The sequence below is a fragment of the Rhinolophus hipposideros genome (assembly GCF_964194185.1).
Source record: "Rhinolophus hipposideros genome assembly, chromosome: 21".
Lineage (NCBI taxonomy): Eukaryota > Metazoa > Chordata > Mammalia > Chiroptera > Rhinolophidae > Rhinolophus > Rhinolophus hipposideros.
Window position 1 is genome coordinate 35,316,939 of NC_138067.1, and position 20,261 is coordinate 35,337,199.

A 20,261-nucleotide genomic window follows, 5' to 3' on the forward strand; every position below is an offset into this window, starting at 1 on the left:
TTTTTTCCAAATACTTTTGGAAATACTTTTGATCCATGGTTGGTTGAACCCAATGATGCAGAACTTGTGGATACAAAAGGCTGACTGTATATTGGTTTGCTTGATGGTATCTGTTTGTACTGGTCTCAGCCTATCAATAACCAATGTTGTGGTTGGATCAGTCCATGTGTCTCTTGTTACGACTGCAAGAAACCCTTTAGCAATAACCATCAGGAAACTTTGAAAATATACAAGTTTATTACTTACAAGACCTGGAAACTACACAGTACACCTAGAGCCACACAGCAAATTTGCAGGTAGAGGGAGCACACTTAGGGTTCCACTTATATTGTGGTTGAGGGTGGGGGCCTAGGGTTTCAACAGGCTCACTCTTTATTGGTGAATTTAAAATATAAGGGTGGGAATTTAAAGTGTCGGAAGAGAAAACAAGTAGTCCAAGTGGTCAGTTATTATGAGGTTGGTGCAAAAGGAATTGCAGTTTAAAAGGTTCGTAATTTCAAAAACCGCAATTTTGCACCAACCTAGTAATAGCAACAAAGACCTCTAAAACAAAAAAGCCTCCGTGGGGGAAGGTGGCCTGGCTCTTTAGCTATTTGTGTGGCTGGCAATGTGTTGATTCATACATTTGAGGTATGTTTTTGAAGCAGATGCCTCTTTGAAATGAATGCCTTGACAATCAAAGCTAAGTCAGGTACTTGCATTATAAAAACAAACAAGCAAAAACAAATGCCAGGGCTTACATTAGTGTCCTCCGAGTCCAGTAGACTTTCTTTGCTCTTTCTTTCCTGTTTTTGTTTCTGTGTATTTTCAGGACTGTTTTCTGAACTCGCTGGTTCTTCCTTCTGCTTGATCAAGTTCACTTTTGAAGCTCCGTATTCAATTTTCTAGGTCAGTCATTGTTCTTCAGGTCCCATAATTTGTTTGGTTATGATTTCTATCCCATTGTTGAACATCTTGTGTTGTTCACAGTTGTCCTGATTTTGCTTAGCTATCTGCTTAGCTGTCTTGGAGCTCACGGAACTTCCTTAAGATAATTAGTTTTTCAGTCTATTTTGTAGATCTCCACACCTTTAGAGTCAGTTACTGATGCTTTATTTCATTCCTTCGGTGGCACTCTTTCCTTGTTCCTAATCCCAGCAGCCTTGCATTGGTGTCTGCACATTTAAAGAAGCTACCTCTTCCAGTAACGATAGATAGGCTTCAACATGGAAAGCCTTTCACCAATCAGATTGTGCAGACATTCTGGGAGAGGCAGCTGGTGGATTTCTCAGGAAAGCCTGGTACCAGAGTCCCTGGGTTGACAGGCCTGGTGCCAGGGTCTACAGGAGCTGGCCTGACACCAATACAATCACCCAGACCTTGGCACTAGGCCAGTCAAGGACTTAGCTACATAGCCTGTCCATATGGGCAGGCCAGGAGCCTGGGCTTGACCTGGCGTTGGGGTGGGCCTGGCGCCTAAGCCTCTGGCCGCAGGCCTGAATGCATAGGATTTGGCCTGTAGCCAGGAACCAATGTGGCAGGCCTGGAGCCTGGGTCTCCCAGAGCTGACCTGGCATCTGGGTTATATGGGGTAGACTAGAACCTGGGCCCATAGAGCTGGGTCTAGAATCTGAGATTGAGGGGGTGGCCTGATGCCAGGAACAACTGGGGTGGGCCTACAGCTTGTGTTCATGGGTGCTGGTCCAGAGGGCCCGGCCTGGAAACTGGGCATGTAGGTCTGGAACCTGAGTCTGAGGGGAGTACCTCGGCCCCAGGGTGCACTGGGGAAGGACTAAGTCTGGGTCTCTGGGCGCAGGCCACTAAGATGGTAGGTGGGTGGGAGCTGCAGTAACCCTGGAAACTGTTGGAACCCAGGTCTGCTGGGGCGGGCCTGGACCCTGGATTTACAAAGTCAAGCAGTTCACTTTTCCACGAGAGAACTTCTGAGTGGAGAGACTCTCTCTCAGTGCTTATCTAAATGGATTTAGGTAGAGGTAATGAAGTAAACTGAAACTGTTGATCCTACCTACCATGCATCTTTTCTCATTTCTTTGCTCTACCTGAGTGTTGAAATCTCTCACCTGGATACTAGAGCTTTCGAGAAGGCATTTTTGTGTGTGAATCATTGTCAAATTGGAGTTTGTGACAGAATGAAGGCTGGAAGCTCCTATTCCACTACCTTGCTGATGTTGCTTTTTATGTCTTAGACTCTTTACATCCTAAGTAAAACGGAATGAAATAATTAATTCTAGGTGCTCCTAATGATGCAGATTCCTTGAAAGGCGCCATTTGTAGAGGAAAATAAAGAAGGTCAAGAAAATAATTTGATTGACTGAAATGGGTGAAAATGGTAAGCACCTGATCCAAGTTGGGAATCTGGGTCTGACTGTCTCTGGTGTCTATGCTGTTTAACCAAAAACTTCACAAATTGCTCCAGAAAGATCTTGAATCCAGCCATATCACTGGAGTCATAACAGCCAATCCACACTCACTCAGCAACAAATTCTATCTTAGTTTTGTCATACATGAAACCATTTACCCTCACAACAGCCCTGTGAAGTAAGTACTACATTACTAAATTACCCATTTTACCACTGAGGACACTGAAGCAGAGGGAAAGTTAGTAACCGGCACAAGGCGACACAGCACCCAGCCAGCAGAGTTGGGATTTGACACCAACGTGTTATGGCTCCAGAGCACTACACTAAGCAGGAAACACCTCACAGTCCTGTCAGGAGCCAGCAGCCTTGGAGAAAACAGGCCATGGTGGTGCAAGGGAGAGGTGAATGAGAGGATTTAACTGTGGGAACGTGAGAGCAAAGGAGGCATTTTGGTTATTGCATGAAGTAGTAAAAAATACCGTTTCCTACAGTGAGGCTCCTATTATGCTGGACAAAGATGAATATTAAGTGAAAGCAATTCCACATGTACTGGCTTATCTCATGTGAATCTGTTGGCGTTTTATGAGGTGCGCCTGGAGAATGAAAGCTTTCCTACACTTGATGCACTCACAGGGCTTCTCTCCAGTGTGAATCATCATGTGTCTACTGAAATAGAGTAGTGATACAGCAAAAGGCTTTCCCACAGACTTTGCATGCAAAGGGTTTTTATCTGGTAGGACTCATATGATGACTACAAGATGAGTGTGGGTCGAAGGCCTTTCCACATTTATTGCATGCATGGGGCTTCCCTCCAATGTGTTGAATATTCATGTGTTGACACAAATTAAACTTGGAGCAAAAGGTTTTCCCACATTCTTTGCACTTAAAGGGTTTCTCGCCAGTGTGGATCCAACTGTGTTGGACAAAACCAGACTGGAAGGAGAACGATTTTCCACATTTACTGCACTCATAGGGCTTCTCTCCTGTGTGAATCCGCCTGTGCTCCGTAAGGTGTGACTTGCGACAAAAAGCTTTCCCACACTCGCTGCACTCATAAGGCTTCACTCCAGTGTGAATCTGCATGTGTTGGCTCAAATTAAATCTGTAGCAAAAGGCTGTCCCACAGTCTTTGCATACAAAGGGTTTTTCTCCAGTGTGGGTCTTCTGATGCTTACTTAAATTAGAATGGCTGAGGAAGGCCTTTCCACATTTACTGCACTCATAGGGCTTCTCTTCAGTGTGACTCTTCAGGTGTCGCCTGAGAGCAGAACTGTTGCAAAAGGTCTTCCCACATTCTTTGCATTCGAAAGGCTGTTCTCCAGTGTGAATCTGTTGGTGCTGCATGAGGTCTGATACCCACCTGAAGGTCTTCCTACACTGTATGCACTCGTAGAGCTCTGCTTTGGCACGGACACAGTCCCGCGCAAGATCCCGATTCCTGACATTCTGGCAGTCACTGTATTCATAGCGGTTCTTCCCTGCTTGATTCATGGGGTCTTTAACTTGTCTGTGTGCATGACTGTCATGGAGAATACCTACTAAAGAGACTCGCTCCTGTAAAATCCTTGAGTGTGGACTGTCATCTGTCCCCAGCTCATTGCATTTAGGGTTCATCTTCCCAGTGCCAGTCTTCTTGTGGGGCTCTGTCACTGGCCTTAAGATTCCTTCCTGCCTTTCTGATGGCCCTTCTTGAGTTTTGGTTTTTCCAGTCCTGGAGTTCCTTGAAGCAACCTGTCTCCGCCATAACTGAAGTGAGGGTCCCTCAGACAAGAGCAGCTGAGAAGTGGTTGACGTTGTAGTCTCTGATTTTGCTCTGGTTCCTGAAAAAGAATTCAGTACACAAGAGTGACCTATTAGTGACGCCAACACAGAAGAAACAAAATCACCACTTTTTGAGGGAAAATAATGCCTCTGAGCCTGTTATGTTTTCACATTTCTGAAACCCAGGTTTATGATTTTGTTCTTTTCTGTTCCTTGGGCTCTTGATGTTTAAACCGGGAAAACTCAAGAGGGGACGCTGAGGCAGAGGACAGAAGGTCTGGTGAAAGAATCTTCCTTATAGTCCTGAGTCAAAAAGGGTGGACAGAATTATGATGACATTATATACAGTACGTTGGCTCTAAGAGAGAACCTCTCATCATCGTGCTAGGAAAGCACAAGTAAGATGCACTAATTCTGGTCCAGATGAGAGAGAGAGAAATCACAAGAGGTTTCCCAGGAGGTGCACCGGGAGTTGTTTCCTAATAGAGAGGTAGAAACTGCCTGACAGAGGAAGTGGAAGGGGGTGTTGCAAGCAAAGAGACAGAATGTACAAAATCAGTCTTGAGTGAAACCCAGATGCCTAGAGAATTTTAGGGCATGAGAGGATGTTGAAGATATGGAGGTAGAAACACACAGAGGCAGAGGGCAAGCAGGTTCCCAGGATTTTGACTGGGGTGCCAATGAGTACAGTCATTGCTATTCCCCACAGTTTACAAGGTAGAAGTGAGCACAATACGAGCAAATATATTGAGTCTGCTGTACCAGAGGAATAGCCAGGTAAAAAGACACAAAACAGATATAATCTAGATAGCGAAAAAAATAAATATTTACGTCGAGGCATTATGTAAGTGGAAATATTGACAATATAAAGGTGTTCATTCTTCCTCAATGGGTCTATAAATTCAATACACTCTAGATAAATTCACAGTAATGTTTTTCATAGAACTTAAAAAGATGATTCTAGATCTTATGTGGAAGAATAAAGGGCTAAAACATAGGGCCAGATGATTTACTGCTAAATTGTACCAAACATTTAAGGAAGAAATAATACCAAGTATCAATTCTGTATAATCTTTTCCAGAAAACAGAAGAGGATGGAACACTCTCAGTCTCATTTTATGAGGTCACATTACCTTAATATTAAAACTGAAAACTGATATTACAAAAACTGCTATCTCTCAAGAGAGACTAATATCTCTCAAGATCAAAGACACAAAAATACTGAACAACATATTAGCAAACTGAATCCAAAATATGAAAGATAATATTAATACATCTCAAAGAACAGAGAGTCAATGCAGGAATGAAAGGCTGGTTCAACATATAAAAATAAATCAATGTAACTGACCCTATTAAAGGACTAAAAAAAAAGAAAGAAAGAAAGAAAACTGTGATTACATCAACAGACAGAAAAATCAATCAACGAAATTCCACTTATGATTAAAAAAAAGAGACTCCTAAAGACCTATGGAATAGAATGGATGAAGTGCAAATCTAATAATACGTGTGGAATTTGTGTGCTAAAAATTACAAAACACTGGTGGAAAAAATAGGAGATCTAAATAAATGGAAAAATATTCCATGATCATGAATTGGAAGACTCAGAACTGTTAAGATGTCAATCCTCCCCAATTTAATCTTTCAAGTCGGGGTGGCCGGATGGCTCAGTTGGTTACAGCCCGAGCTCTGAACAACAGGGTTGCCTGTTCGATTCCCACATGAGATGGTGGGCTGTGCCCCCTGCAATTAAAGATTGAAAATGGTAACTGGACTTGGAGCTGAGCTGCGCCCTCCACAACTAGACTGAAGGACAACGACTTGGAGCTGATGGGCCCTGGAGAAACACACTGTTCCCCAATAAAAAAAAAAAAATAAAAGTAAACCAAGTGTAAATCAATTTCAAGCATAAGGAAAAAAAAAGTTTAATCTTTCAAGTCAACATAATCCCAATGAAAATTCCATCCAGTTCTTTTTGACGATACTAAAAAGGCAATTATAAAATTTATATGAAAAGGCAATGGAAGTAGAATCAACAAAATAATTCAGAAAAAGAATAAAGTCAGAGGATATACCTCACCCAATTTAAAACCTACTATGAAGTTACAGTAATCAAAACTGTGGTGTTGCTGAAAGAATAAACATACATAGATCTGTGGAATAGAACAGAGAACACAGAAATAGCCACCTTCAAATAAGCTCCTTTTTAAAAGATGCACAGTCAATTCAATGGAGAAAGATAGTCTTTTCAATAAATGACTCTGGATGTTTATAAGGGGTAGAAAAATATACCTTGACACATCTTATAGAAAAAAATAACTCAAAATGGATCATAGACCTAAATGTAAAACATAAAAATATAAAACTTCTAGAAAAACACATAGGAGAAAATCTGTGAGACATAGTGTTCAGCAGTGAATATTTTGATAAGAAAAGCTCAATTGTTAAAACAAATTGATAAATTGGACTTTACCAAAATTAAAAAATGTTTGCTCTATGAAAGACACTGTTAAGAGAATGAAATAAGCTACAGATGGAGAAAAATGTTTGCAAATCATATATCTGATAAAGGACTCATGTCTATAAAGAATCCTTAAAACTCAAATATAAGAAAACAGTAAAAACAAAATGAGCAGAAGATCTGGACAATTCACAAAAGAAGTTGTACATGTGAAAAGGGGGCGTATGTCATTAGACATTTGATTGTCTAATGACAATCATTTGTCATTAGAGAAATGAAAATTAGAACCACAATGAGTTACCGCTACGTATGTTAGAAATGGCTAAAATTCAAAGAAAAAAACTGCCAATACCAAATGCTGGGAAGATATAGATCACAAGGACGTCTTACTCATTTCCAGTGGGAATGCAAAATGGTATCGCCACTTTGGAAGTCACTTTGAAGTCAACCCAGCAATCCAATTTCTAAATGTTTTCGCAAATGAACTGAAATTTTATACTCACAAAAAAACCTGTATGTGAATTATTACAGCAGGTTTATTCGTAATAGCCAAGCACCAGAAACAGCCAAGACTGTGAATAGATAAACAAACTGACATATCCAAACGTTGTAATGCTGCTCAGCAAAAAAAAAGAATGAGTTGTAGATTTACCCAATGACGTGGATGAATAGTAAATGCATTCTGCAAGTGAAAAAAGCCAGACTCAAAGAGTAACAGATTCCATCCATATCATTCTGGAAAGAGTAAAACTATTGAAACAGAAAACAGCTCAGGGGTTGCTAGTGAATGGGGAAAGGGACACTGGCTGCCTATAGAGGGCTTGCCAAGGGAAACCTGTAGGTAATGGAACTGTATTGTATTGTACTGGGGTGGGGTGTACGTGCCTCTATGCATTTGTCAAAACCCATAGAACTGTACATTACAGTGAGTGAATATTAATGTGTGCAAACTAAAACCAAACAACAAAAAAATAGGATGTCAGGGGATCCCAGGATGAAATGCACACTGCGACAAATGCACCTAAGTGAATTATAAATGTAAGGCTTAACCTCATTGAAGGGCGGGTGGAATAAAGCGACATGGGTTAACTTTGGAAAATGGTGCTTGGGATGCACAATGTAAGGCTAACGACAAAACTAACTACAGTTGACTCTGGAACTGCATAGAGGTTAGGAGTGCCTATCACCTGGACAGTGGAAAATCGCATAACTTACGTTGTATCTCTGCATAGTTAACTCATTCCCAACCGTAGTTCCCAAATACGTACACATAAACATTTTACTCTAGATGGTAAATTTGTTTCCCAGGGAAACTACTTTACATGTATAATTGAGTTGAAAAAAATAAGTCAACAAATGGTAGATAAGACAGGTAGAAGCTAGGTTTGTCATGGTCAGAGAAGAAAGTTACAAAAAAGCAAAGAGGGAAGGCTAGAGTGAACCATGTCCAACAAGATTAGAGTTGGAAAATAAGTATAGTGTACACACCTGTATTCTAGAAGCAACACTGTAGCCACGTGCCCCCCCCCCCAGTACCTAGATCTTGTTTCTCAGTACTACTATTTGATAGTACTTAGAAAAGGGAAGCAGGGATCCTTGGAGAGACAGCTGATTCCATGGCAAAGACAGGGAAAAGAGAGAAATCTGGCCTCTCATAGTACCAGAAAATAAAGTCCTCAAAAACTAAAGAATAGGGACATATCAAAGGGACACAGAAGCCATCCTGAAAGAGCTCCCAAGGTCCAGAGTTTGCAAAATAAAACAAATAAATATAATATTGGATTACAACCCATATAAAACAAATATAAAACAAATATACATGAGTATATTTGTATAAATATACAAAGTATAAAACAAATGTACATGAGTCCACACTGATAAAGGACCAATTGGATAAATAAATAAATGTGTGAGACGAGACAAGTTATCATAATACATAGAGGATTCCTAATAATATATGTAGGTACTTCTCTTCCCCTTGAGTGTGAGCTGGACTCTTCCAAAGAAGAGAATACAGAGAGGGAAAAATAATAACGTCACAGTGAAGAAATCTGGTCGATACAACCTTAACCCAGTGATTAATGTCACCATCAGCAGTGATGTGTGGATATTATGTATCCCTCACATGAGCTGGTAAGAAGGACACTCACCTCTGTGCTAATCTTACCAAAACCTATTACCCCAGTCTAAACATGAGTAATGTAGCACCGAAACCAAATTGAAGGACATTCCACAACAGGCCTGACTAGAATTCTTGTTCAAAATTGCCAACAACATGAAAAATAAGGTGAGACTGAGAAACCATCACAGGCCAGAAGAAACTAAGGGCACATAATCAAATGAGAGATGTGACCCCAGACTGGATCCAGGAAAAGATAAAGGACATGGATGTTAAAACTGGTCAAATCCAAGCCTGGAGTTTAGTTAATAAACTAAACGTAGCATGCATAACATAGTTATGTATTAATACGATATTAACATAGGAGTAATAATAGGTGAAGGAAGAGTACACAAAAACACTATATCATTTATTTAACTTTTCTATAAGCCTCAAATGATTCTAAAATAAAAAGTTGACTTAAAAATGAACTTTTTGGCAGTTAATTAGTCCCACTCGAGCGTATGTTCCTCTTTCTTTTCCCTGCTCGTCGTTACAAGGTTTTATAGTAAAGAAGGGATAGGAAGCCAACGGAGCTAGGGGTTGTTTCTGGCTGACAAATGGGAAGATGGATAAATGAATGGAGGAAGGTGGGACGCAGAGTATAGGCACATATAGTAAGATAGGCTCTTTTTCTTCTGAGTCCAGAAGGACATGTGAGATGTTATGCATTGTGATTGATACCATTACATGAAAGATCCTAATAGCTGAGCTCAGGCATGGTGCTAAGCAATTTCATGCCTTAAACGATTATACCTTCAAACAGCCCAATGAATTAGACATTATTACCACTTTCATTTTTCAAGAGTAGGCTGAGTGCAGCAGACTGGATCGATGTAAAACAAACCCACCTGCTCTTTGCCTTGGGCACACGGCTAAAGCTCGTATCCCTGCTCCATCCTAAGAGGGATGGCCAACTGCTGAGTTCTCGAACAGAATGCAAGGGGAAATGACGTGTGTGCGTGCAGCTGAGTGTGACTCAATCCCTCCTCTCGTTTCCCCTCTGCCAGCAGAATGATGCCAGGGTAACCATAACGCCACATATGGATGACAGAAGGCACATGAGTGACTGTGTGACATGAGCTCCCATGCTGACCCACATGGACCCTGCCATGAGTGAGAAAAATATTTTTCATGTGTTGAGCCACTGAGATTTTGGAGGTCATCTGTTACTGCCGTAAGCATTAACCTAGCCTGACTTAGCTAAAGGAGGAACAAAAACGCCATACCACTTCCCTATCATCACAGGGCTGGTGAGGGGCAAAGGCAGGTTTTAAGAGCAAGCAGAGCCCTCACTCTTACCTGCCAGAACAGGTTCTTCACAGGCAGCAGTAAAGAATGTGTTGAGGTGGGAGGGCAGAGGGACCTCAAAACAAAGGGCTCTACCCCAACCAGGCACCCAAGGAGACCACAAGAAGCTTCCCCCGGAATTCCAGAGGCAGTGGTCCCCTCACAGTTAAGGCTGCCATGACAACCACTGCCTAAATCTTGGCCACCCACCTGGACAGACACTTTGGGAGAGGCCTCTCTTCACCATCCATAGCTCTTGCCTGTGCTCTGGCAGGTGGATCAGCTCTGATTTGGGAACTGAACATCCTGTTTATGGAGAAAGAAATAACATATGCATATTTTAGCAAAGACAAGAAGAAATGTCTCAATGCTGTCTGGGATTTCGGGACAGAGAGGAGACCTCGGAATAAGGCTGCTCTTGTCCAAGTTGATGTGTGACCTGGGAACCAAGGCCAAGAATACCATCACTGGGTCCTAAAGGCTGAGTGAGGTAGTGCTGGCTGTCGAGGCCGATCCATCTCCCTTGAACTCCATTTTAGAGAACCCCCCCAAACTGTTCAAATGCAGTCACAGGACCCATGAGCACCAGCGCTCCTAGAAGGTTAATTATGACCATTGCTATTAATTGCTTTTCTTTACACTGACCCACTTTTTATTTTCATATATGTCTTCAAAAAGGGAATCTTGTGTCAATGTGAGAAATTGAAAAACCAGTTTCATTTGTTACAAGTGGAAAGTTACTACAAGAAAATCAAAATAGCACAGTTAAGTCTCTGTGAACTCACACTGCCTGCTCAGGGCTGTGAGTCTGAGGCTGTCCCCTCTGTTGAAAAGGGAAATTACCAATAGTCAAAGGGGCATTAAAAAAGACAGCACAAAACAGGTACTTCCTCCCTAAACAATCAGCAAGCAGGAAAGAAAGGGAGCAAGCAGGAAGAAAAGGGAACGGCTTTCTCTGATTGTCTATCAATGACATTTCTCGTATTTGTACTCCCTAAAATGGTCTCCCATACCAAGAGAGGTTCATGGCCCAGCCTTCAGGACACAAGGGATGAGCAGGTAGCCATCAGGGGCCAAAGGAGCCTTTTACATGAACTGTGTATAAAGAAAGATGCCCCCTGGTGTCCTGTCTTGTTCTCTTATTTTCAGAACAACATCCCATTACCCATGGGTCCTGCTGACTAGGCCATGAACCAACCAAGCTTGGCCACTCAGTTTCCATCTTATGGGAATCTGGGCAATGGACAGACTATGGCCAGCCTGTGCCAAGCACTGGAATGAGAGGTAAAGGGGAGTGTGGCCACAGGTGGCTACTTCCTGCCACTAGGATATCAGTGCAGACAGACAGGTGAAGAGGAAGACAGAGAATGCAAAACACAGAGAGAGAGGTAGAGACAAGTAATTGGGGGTTTTCTTAGAATGAGGACAGGGGTGGCCACTTCTTGGTATCAACAACCTGTGGCAGAAAAAGCCAATCTGCTGAGAATGGCACAAGTAGACTCACAGAGACATAAAGATCAGAAGTCCTTGAGGCCAAGATCTAATCAAGATTTCTTCTATTTCCTGAAGTTAGCCTTTCATGGTACCCAACTGGACATCTTGCTCTTGAATATTAAAAGAAACCCATATGGCCTCCTGCAAATCCCTCTCCTTTGGTATCTAAGACATTTTGAAGGGAACTATGTTTCTTGCCCAAACTTCCCAATAGGAGATACAAGGAGACAAGCCAGGAGAAGGTAAAACCAATGCATGTTAGGGTTGCGAGGTGGAGAGAGAGCACCCTATAGAAATCTTCTGAACAAAAAGTGGAATGAAGGAGGCTGTAGGTCCCCACAGAAAGGAGCAGTGAGGCCTTACCCAGAGAGACCAGGAGCCTACAGGTATCCAGCATCACTTCTCTGTATAGGGTTTTCTGGGCAGGCTTCAGCTGCCCCCATTCATCCTGGGTAAAGATCACTGCCACATCCTTGAAGGTAATTGATGCCTGAAAAGTGAAACAGAGGTAGCTTCATTGGTCCAGGGCCAGTCAGATGGGATGAGAGCCCGATGCCCAGTCATTGGTAAAGGACCACAGAGCCCCAAGGCCAGTATCACTGAGCACTTCCTGGGAGACTAGCTCTGTGACAGGTTCCAAAGAGTCAGCCACAGCCGTTGGACAGAATGCGATTGTGTTAGAGACAACAGCTTTCTATGCCGAAACCATTCATGAAAGACACAAGACGCTGGCCAGGCCATGTGCCCTGAGAGGCACAGACGACAAGCACTTTGGGAATGAAGAGGAGTACGGAGGACATGACAATGATTAAAGTATCAAACATGACAAAAGCAGTGGCCGCTGAGGCTTGCGGGTCCTTACTGTGCTGAGCCATGCTGAGGCTTCACAGCCACGCTCCAGCTCTGGAGCTGGATTCCGACTTGGAGTCTAGCCCCCTGGGAATGATACTTGCCTGCTCTGTACTCCGGGGGAAGTCAACTTATTTCTCTGAGCCTTGATTCCACATTAATACAGTAGTGGTTCCCACTTCTCCAGGTGGTTGTGAGAATTCAAGAAAAAATGTTCATGAAGCAAACACATGTGCTTGGCACAGGTCAGTGCTTGGTGTTCTCCCTACTTTCCTTAATCCACCCACAGCTATGATGTAAACACCATTATCATCTCTACGGCACAGCCAGTGACCTGAGATTCAGGCAGCTCTAGCAAGTCACCCAGAGTCACGTGTCTCCGGAACACAAACAGAATTTGAGCATCCGTGAAAGACCACACAATCTCACTCTCCTGAGTGAGACCACCTCAGAGATACTCCCTGCCTGTGTGTACACACTTCCATCTGGCTGGAAGGTCCGCCACCCCCCTCATTCCCAGGTCCACATGTCAAAGGGACACCTTCCTGCCTTCCAAAGTTCACACTAGGTATAACCCCCGGGCATCCCCAGTCCACTGTGGCTGGAAGGGTGATTAAGGACACAGGCTGTGGTGGTCAGTGTACCGCGTGTTGACTTTTGGCTACTTAGGGGCTATGTGACCTTTGGCGGGCCTCAAATTCCTCTTCTATAAAGTAGGGATGATTAAAAACCTAACTGTAAGGTGGGGATGACTCTGCCTCAGCACAGATCGAGTGCTAAACGAAGGCCAGCTCTTATGGTTGTTTAGTCATTTTTGTTCCTCTTTGTTCCCAGAACACACTGAATAAAAAAATGAGCCAAGCCCTCGTGTCTGCTTTTGTAACTATACCAGATTCGGTGCACAAAGATTTCAGAAGATGGGCAGGTGGGGACGGGATGCTTTATATAGAACTAGCAAGGCCAGGGAAAGACCCTTCTAAGAGGTGACACTGGGGCAGAGCTGGAAAGGGAGGAAGGAGGCAGCTCTGCAGAGATCTGGAGGCCGTTTTCCAGGCTGGGGAAACTGCATGGGCAAAGGCCCGAAAGTGGGAAAGAGCTTGGAATGTTCAAGAGAGCTTAGCTAGAGAGCAGCGAGCAAGGAGGAACGGGAGAGAGCAGAAGGGGAAGCAGATGTCGCCTGGCCTTACAGGTCATGGTAGGAGTCCCTGAGGAGTTATTCACTCATTAACCACTTATGGAGCCCCAGTGACAGCTCCTGCACTGTTCTAGGTCTGAGGATAAGGCAGAGAACAGGAGGCCATGTTCCAGGGTTGATGACAGGTACCCAAAAAGGAATGCAAAACTACGATCTCGAATGGCCAGAAGGAGTCTACAGACAACAAAACAGAGTGAGGGTATCAGAGATTGGGATGACTTTAAATGGGGTGAGTGTGGAAGGCCTCTCCTAGGAGGGGACATAGGAGGGAGCATGAAATGAAGTGAGAAAGGGAACCACATGGAGGACAAATAAGACAAGTCCTGATAGTGATTAGGGTTATGACAAAAGTAAACAGGGTGCCATGCTAGAGGGCAATCCAGGGCCTGTCGTGTGTTTATGTCTAAAAAGGACCTGCACACCATTGTTACTGATGTTGATGTAAGAAACATCCAAACCTGTTGAGAATTTTTGTAAGAGTTTATTTGAGCCAAATGGCAACACTGCCCAGAAGCCAGATCTCAAATCTCCAGAGAATGAGTTTTGCAACTTCTTTACATGTGGAATTAAGGTGGGAAAGGAAGATTATGTGAAGGTGGGAGAAGGTAAGGTACAGGACAGTTAACAAGATCATGTGCTCCCTTGAGGGTGGTTACAACATCAAGGGGTCTGGAAAAGAGGACTACTGCTGGCTTTTCAAAGGTGTGTTAACCTAGAAGTACAAGAACAATGGACAGATTTTGCTTAAAGCACAGATAAACCTTTTACTAAAGAAGTTTTAGGCCTGGGGCATGACTTCCCACCATGACCTGTCCAGTTACGCATTTAGGACGAGATCACCCTGTGATGTTATTTTTAGTTAGATTTATTGCAGCACCCCTTTTAAATCCACTCTGAATATGTGATGGATTTGCTTGTCACATGTGAGTGTCTGTAACGCCAGGTGTAACACTGGGGCTCAGCTCTCAGCAGATGAACGTTGGATATGGTAAGGCCGAAGAAAAACAACGGTGCCACAGAGAGAGGGTTCATACTGATATCTTCTCGAGGGCACTCGGTTGAGACACAGGAAGCTACATCTGCGCTCTCTGGAGCAGCCCAGACAGCTTTATAGCATACAGAACGATAGTGGCTAATGGCCAACGGGTTACATAAGTGCTTACATAGGGATGAGTCCAGTGCATGTGCAGTTACATAACCGAGCCACGACTTTCGCATGTGGGGCCGAGAGCCTGGCTCTACTGCTCTCTTGGACCTTGTCCCAACACTCCACCCCTCCAGGGTCTCGCCTCAAATCTACACAATAGGTGTCTTCCATGAGGGACCCTGTGCGAGGAAACGGGAGCATTGCATCCACAAGCCACAGAACAGTAAAGGCTGCAGCAGCAGACCACCGAAAAGCAGGCGACACCTGCTATGGCCAATAGGGTAGTGCGCCAGCCGGAGGCTAGAGAGGACCATCTTCATCCGGACCACGAGAAAGATTTTCTGTCCAGTCCAAGTAATGTCCCGGAGGGTGTCCCTCGCTGTCAATTTAGATAGCCATTGCCGTTTGGAGCGGTTGGCCAAATTTTCCACAGCAACCTGGAGGTTGAACTCGTGGGCAGTTCCGTACAGACCCAACAAGCCAAATGATTTGCCACACCGGCAAAAGTGTGGGCACAATCCACCAGGGCCAGACGGACCACTTTCACCCGGACGGACTGTCCACCATAGCTGTCAATGACAGCTGGCAGCCCGGGAAAGCATTCGGGATTCTCGTGCAGGAGCGAACATTCCGCACCTGTGTCCACGAGAACAAGGACTCGCTGCACACTGGTGGGGACCAATAAATAGCTAAGTCAACATAAGGCCTCTGGTCCCCGCTTTCCTCCGCCAAGCGGGTCTCTTGGCCTTCCCCTAGTCAACACGAAGGATCCAATCATCAGCCTCTGCTGCCCCTGAGGTGCCGGGTTTTGGGGCAAGGTAGTCCTGTAGCGAAACCGCCAGACACAGGGAGAGGCCTTGGCAGTAGGTTTTTCCTTCTCTCTTAGGGATCTGAATGGCTGTTCTAGCTTTAATTGCTGCCACAATTCCAACAGAATCTTGTTAAACTTTCCATCCAATTTCTCCCTGTCGGCCCCTGCCTCTAGCAGGTCAACCCACATTTGGGTTTGGGTGACCCGAGTGGGTCCCCTTTTTCCCTTTTGGATGGTGCTATGTACCCCCTTCCATACGTGCACAGCTTCTGCCTCTCCCAGATTGGCTACAGTGCCAGTGACAGCATTCATTGGTTGTCCTACGTATGGTGCCAAAATGGCCACCAAGGGACCGAAGAGGGCAGAGGGAGCTGTTTGCAAGATCACGTCTAGCATATCGGCCATAGAAACCTCCTCATCTGGCCTGTGTGTCCCTATATTGTAAATAGCATTCTTCATGCCCAGCTCTTGCAATACTTGCTGGAGCTCCGCATAAGTTAACCAGCTGTTCCGGTTGCCAGGAGGCCACCGGCATTGGGCCAAGCAGTTCGGGCCACAGCCATTACCCATCCCAGGAGGGAGTAGTTACCCCAAGTTTGATGAGCATTTTGTAACCATTGCCGCAAGGTTGGGTGAGTGGTGACAGAAGCCAACTTTCCCATCTCTGGTCCCGTCAGGAGCAGACCGTCCACCCCCACATCCCGTAACCACAGTAACCAAGTGGCCAGCGACTCAGGGGGCTTCTGCTGGAAGCAGTACCCCAAGTCCACCAGCTTTGCCTGTGTATACGATCGGAACACCTGATACTTGATCACCTGGGGCAGGGGAGGCAACTGTCCTGGGGCCCCACAGGGTTGCTGTGTGTTTACCTTCTGTGTGTGTTACCATGGGCCTGGCTTGGAAACGGAGTGAGTACCAACCCCTCCTCGTCCTTATTGTCTTCCTCAGAGGTGTCTACAACTGTGGCAGAGGCCTCCTCACGCTAGGGTAGCTGCTCCGTCCTCTCCCTCAAAGACTGTACCTCCGCTCCTAAAAGACCCCGAGTTTTCTCCTTGCAGATCGCATTTCCTGCTCCCAGGGCAGCTCCTCTCAGGTTTCCTGTGACTGAGTGTCCATGTGCAGAGACTGCTCCGCCACCTTTTGGAGAGCTGTGAGAAAGAACTAGCCCACGGCACCTGCAGCCACCGGGTAGCGCACTTTTCAAAAGACTCCTCCAACTTCAATAAGGCCTCCTTCAAGACCTTAGGGGACCTATCCATTGCCTCCTACTCCGGAGGTGGGGGGCCAGGTCTCCAACAATGTGGCTACTGCAAACTACATATTAGTAGGGGGCCACTCTGGGATCCCACCCTCCGGGGGAGCAGCTCCATGCCTTCGGCCTCCATTGTATCTTGCCAACTACACCAAGGGTAATGCCAGGTGTAATGCCAGAGCTCAGTTCCTGGCAGGTGAATGTTGGATATGGTGAGGCTGAAGAAAAACAATGGAGCCACAGAGAGAGGGTTCATACCAATATATTCTCAACGGTGGCTGATCGAGACACAGGAAGCAACATCCGAGCTCCCCGACAGCTTTATAGCATTCAGAACAACAGGGGCTAACGGCCAACTGGTTACAGCTGATGGCCAACTGGTTACATAAGGGCTTTACATAGGGATGCATTCTATGCATGTGCGGGTTACATAACTGAGCCACTACGGTTCCATGGGGGGCCAAGAGCCTGGCTCTAGCGCTCTCTTGGACCTCGTCCCAACACTGTCTTAAACAGGTAGATTGATTCAGTACTGTCAGTGGCAAGTCAACCCCCCTTGCAAGATGGCAACTGCAAAAGATGAGTTCGGGGGATTTCTTGGCTCTCAGCCTGACCTGCAATCTTCTGTGCCCCAGCAGAGCAGCAGCAATTCCAAACCCACCTTTCCCCCCAGGCTATCCATCTCCCACTCCACTCATCAGTTATGTAGAGGCCAGAACCAGGAAGGCCCAAGGGCCAGATTCTTCTTGGGGTGAGCCCCTAAGATCAACACACAGCCCAGGAATGCACCTCTCTAGCAAGAGTACAGAATGACGCTCCCGGGCGTGCTGGGGGACAGACACACATAACACCAGGGCCCTTTCCAGTTCCCTACACCAAGAGGGAACCATAGGTAACACTCATTCTATAGCCGAGAAAATGTAGGCCAAAGATCATGAGTGGACCGAGACAAGGTCACAGTCCCGGAATGGGTACCGGCCAGAATCCACACCGAGTCTCTGCACTTAACAGCCCACGTCACACCCAGCAGGAAGGTCCACGCGGACAGCGTGTGCTGGAGAGATTCTGAGAAGCTACCTTTCCTCCTTCCACGCCGCCAACTGGTGAGTGCCAGACATGAGAATCTCTCCATGCAAACCCCATTCTGGATGTCATACAAGGGGCTGCGAGTGACCCCCAGGCCAGGACCCCCAGATCCTACGACAGCGAGGGGAAGGTGAAGACACCCCCGATTAAAACCAGCTCCTACCTGCGCTAGGTCCATGGGAGAGAGCACCAACAACGAAATCCGTGTACCAAGCGGGGGCCAAGACAAGCAGCGAGAGACACGATCTAGTGAGCTCACTCCAACCCTCCCCCGGGTCCTGCAAGGCGCGGAGGCGCTGCCTTTTCTTACGGTGCTTCTCTGCAAGATGCGGAACGGCCGCCAGTCCTGGTGAGTCCGGTGGGCACAGAACACCGAGGTTTGCGGAACCAGGTGGACAGTGACACCGGAAATTCCGCCCAACCTCACGGGAGGCAAGCAACGCCCTTTCACGGTCCCTTATTGGCCCACGTTGCACAGACTTCTGGGTAACGTAGTTTCTCTCCTGCTTGCAGCCAGACCCCGGGAACTCGTTCCCATCTCCTGAACCACCCCATCTCCTGGACCCGGTGGGGCGCTGGGAAAAGGTGGCTTTTAGAATAGGGCAGGGCTTCGCTTTTCTTAAGAGGGAAGCACCCTGTTTTATCTGTCACCCATCACAGGAAACTAAAGACACATGATTTCATATGTCCCTGTGGGAGCGCAAGAAACTTTCCTCGACCCTCAAGGTTCTTTCAGCTAATCTAATAATTCAACCTATAAAAGACAGATAACAAGAGAAAATAAGCAAATTTAATATATACCTGCTGTGAACAAAAAAGGGGGTCTGTAGTAAATGTGATAAGCTAGTGACCAAAGTAACCTCACAGGGTGATGTGATCGGAAATTCCTGACTGGGCAGTTCAGGGTGGGTACTCGCGCCCCAAGCCCATAACTTCCTTAATAAAAGGTTTATCTTTGCAGTAAGCACATCCTATCATTTGTTCTTGTGTATCTAGGTTAACACACCTTTGAAATGCCAGAATAATTCTCTTTTCCAATCCCTTGGATGTTGTAACCACCTGCAAGGGAGCGCATGATCTTGTTGCGTATATGCCATTCCTATTTACTGTGAATATTAAATATTAACTATCCTGTACTTACCAATGTAAAAGAAGTGTGTAACTCTCCATTTACTTTTTATCCAACCCTAGAGATTTCCCCGTTTTGCTTTCTCCTGCCTCCTTAATCTACCATTTATGGATTTCATGTAACCTTCCTTACGTTTTCTCCTTTGTTTCTACCGGTATGTATCCGGTATCTACAAAATGAACTGCAAAAATGCCATTCTCTGGAGATTTTCTCAATCTGTTGAGATCTTGCTTCCAGGACAGTCCTCAATTATAAAAATTTTATATAGGTTTGGACTTTCTTTTGTCCACAGCCTATAGGGTCTTGGTTGCCTTTAGCTCAAAATAATCTGCATACTACAGAGGCACATCTTGGGGTGACTTATTCTGAACCGCTACAGTCCCCTCCTCTGCAGCTTCCTGAGAAGTTTTAATTTCCAAAGTTGGTTTGCTAGATTGTTCCATATCTCATTAAGCTAGTCTCGGTCTTGGTAGTTCAGTTAAACAGCTGTGTCTCATTTCAGGAGGCGGAGATGTAGGTAGGCTGCCAAAGCTAGGCCTATGGTGCAAACAATTATGTATTTAACAAGAGGTATCACTATAGAAACAAAAGAAAAATAATGGTTAATGACTGAAGCAGATCATAATCTCAGTTTCTGAGTTTTGAAGGCAGCCAGTTGAGATTTCTAGATGTCTGCCCCCAAAACATCTTCAGATGGAGTGAAGGCAGGCCGTGAGAGTCTGATAGATTCTCCTGTTCTGCAGTTTGAATGTCTTTGGTGATTTTTCTGCAATAGGCATGAAGACTGCCCATATACTATGAGTTGTACTGGTGATTTCTCTGAAGTGCATATCAAGTCATCCCACTTTAGCTCGCATGGCTTTGGCAAATGGCAATTTTGTTCTTTATATATTTCTTTATGAATTGTATTTAGTGATTTTTATTTTTTTAAAAAATTATTGGGGTAATGTATTAATAACATTATATAAATTTCAGGTGTACAACTTTATAATACAACATCTGTACACGCTATTATATGTTCACCACCAAAAGCCTTGTTTCCTTCCATCACCATGTATTTGACCCCCTTTACTCTTTTCATACTCCCCCTACCCCAACCCACTCTGGTAACCACCATTCTGTTGTCCTTATTATCCATGAGGGGTTTTTTTTGTTACTTTTTGTTTCATATTCCACATATGAACGAAATCATAGGGTTCTTGTCCTTTTCTGTCTGACTTATTTCACTTAGCATAACACTCTCAAGAGTAATCCATGTCATTGCAAATGGC

General features: G+C 45.0%; 1 protein-coding gene across 1 annotated transcript; it reads right to left on the reverse strand.

Annotated features, from left to right (window-relative positions):
- Nucleotides 1-209: 209 nt before the first annotated feature.
- On the reverse strand, nucleotides 210-18,280 carry LOC308490327 (zinc finger protein 805-like). The gene is made up of 4 exons (XM_081032380.1): nucleotides 18,025-18,280; nucleotides 11,885-12,011; nucleotides 10,238-10,333; nucleotides 210-4,180 (listed from the first exon to the last, which is right to left on the reverse strand). Exons 1-4 carry the CDS (start codon nucleotides 18,037-18,039, stop codon nucleotides 3,087-3,089), a joined length of 1,332 nt encoding a protein of 443 aa, XP_080888506.1. The 5' UTR covers nucleotides 18,040-18,280; the 3' UTR covers nucleotides 210-3,086.
- Between the last annotated feature and the right edge of the window lie 1,981 nt (nucleotides 18,281-20,261).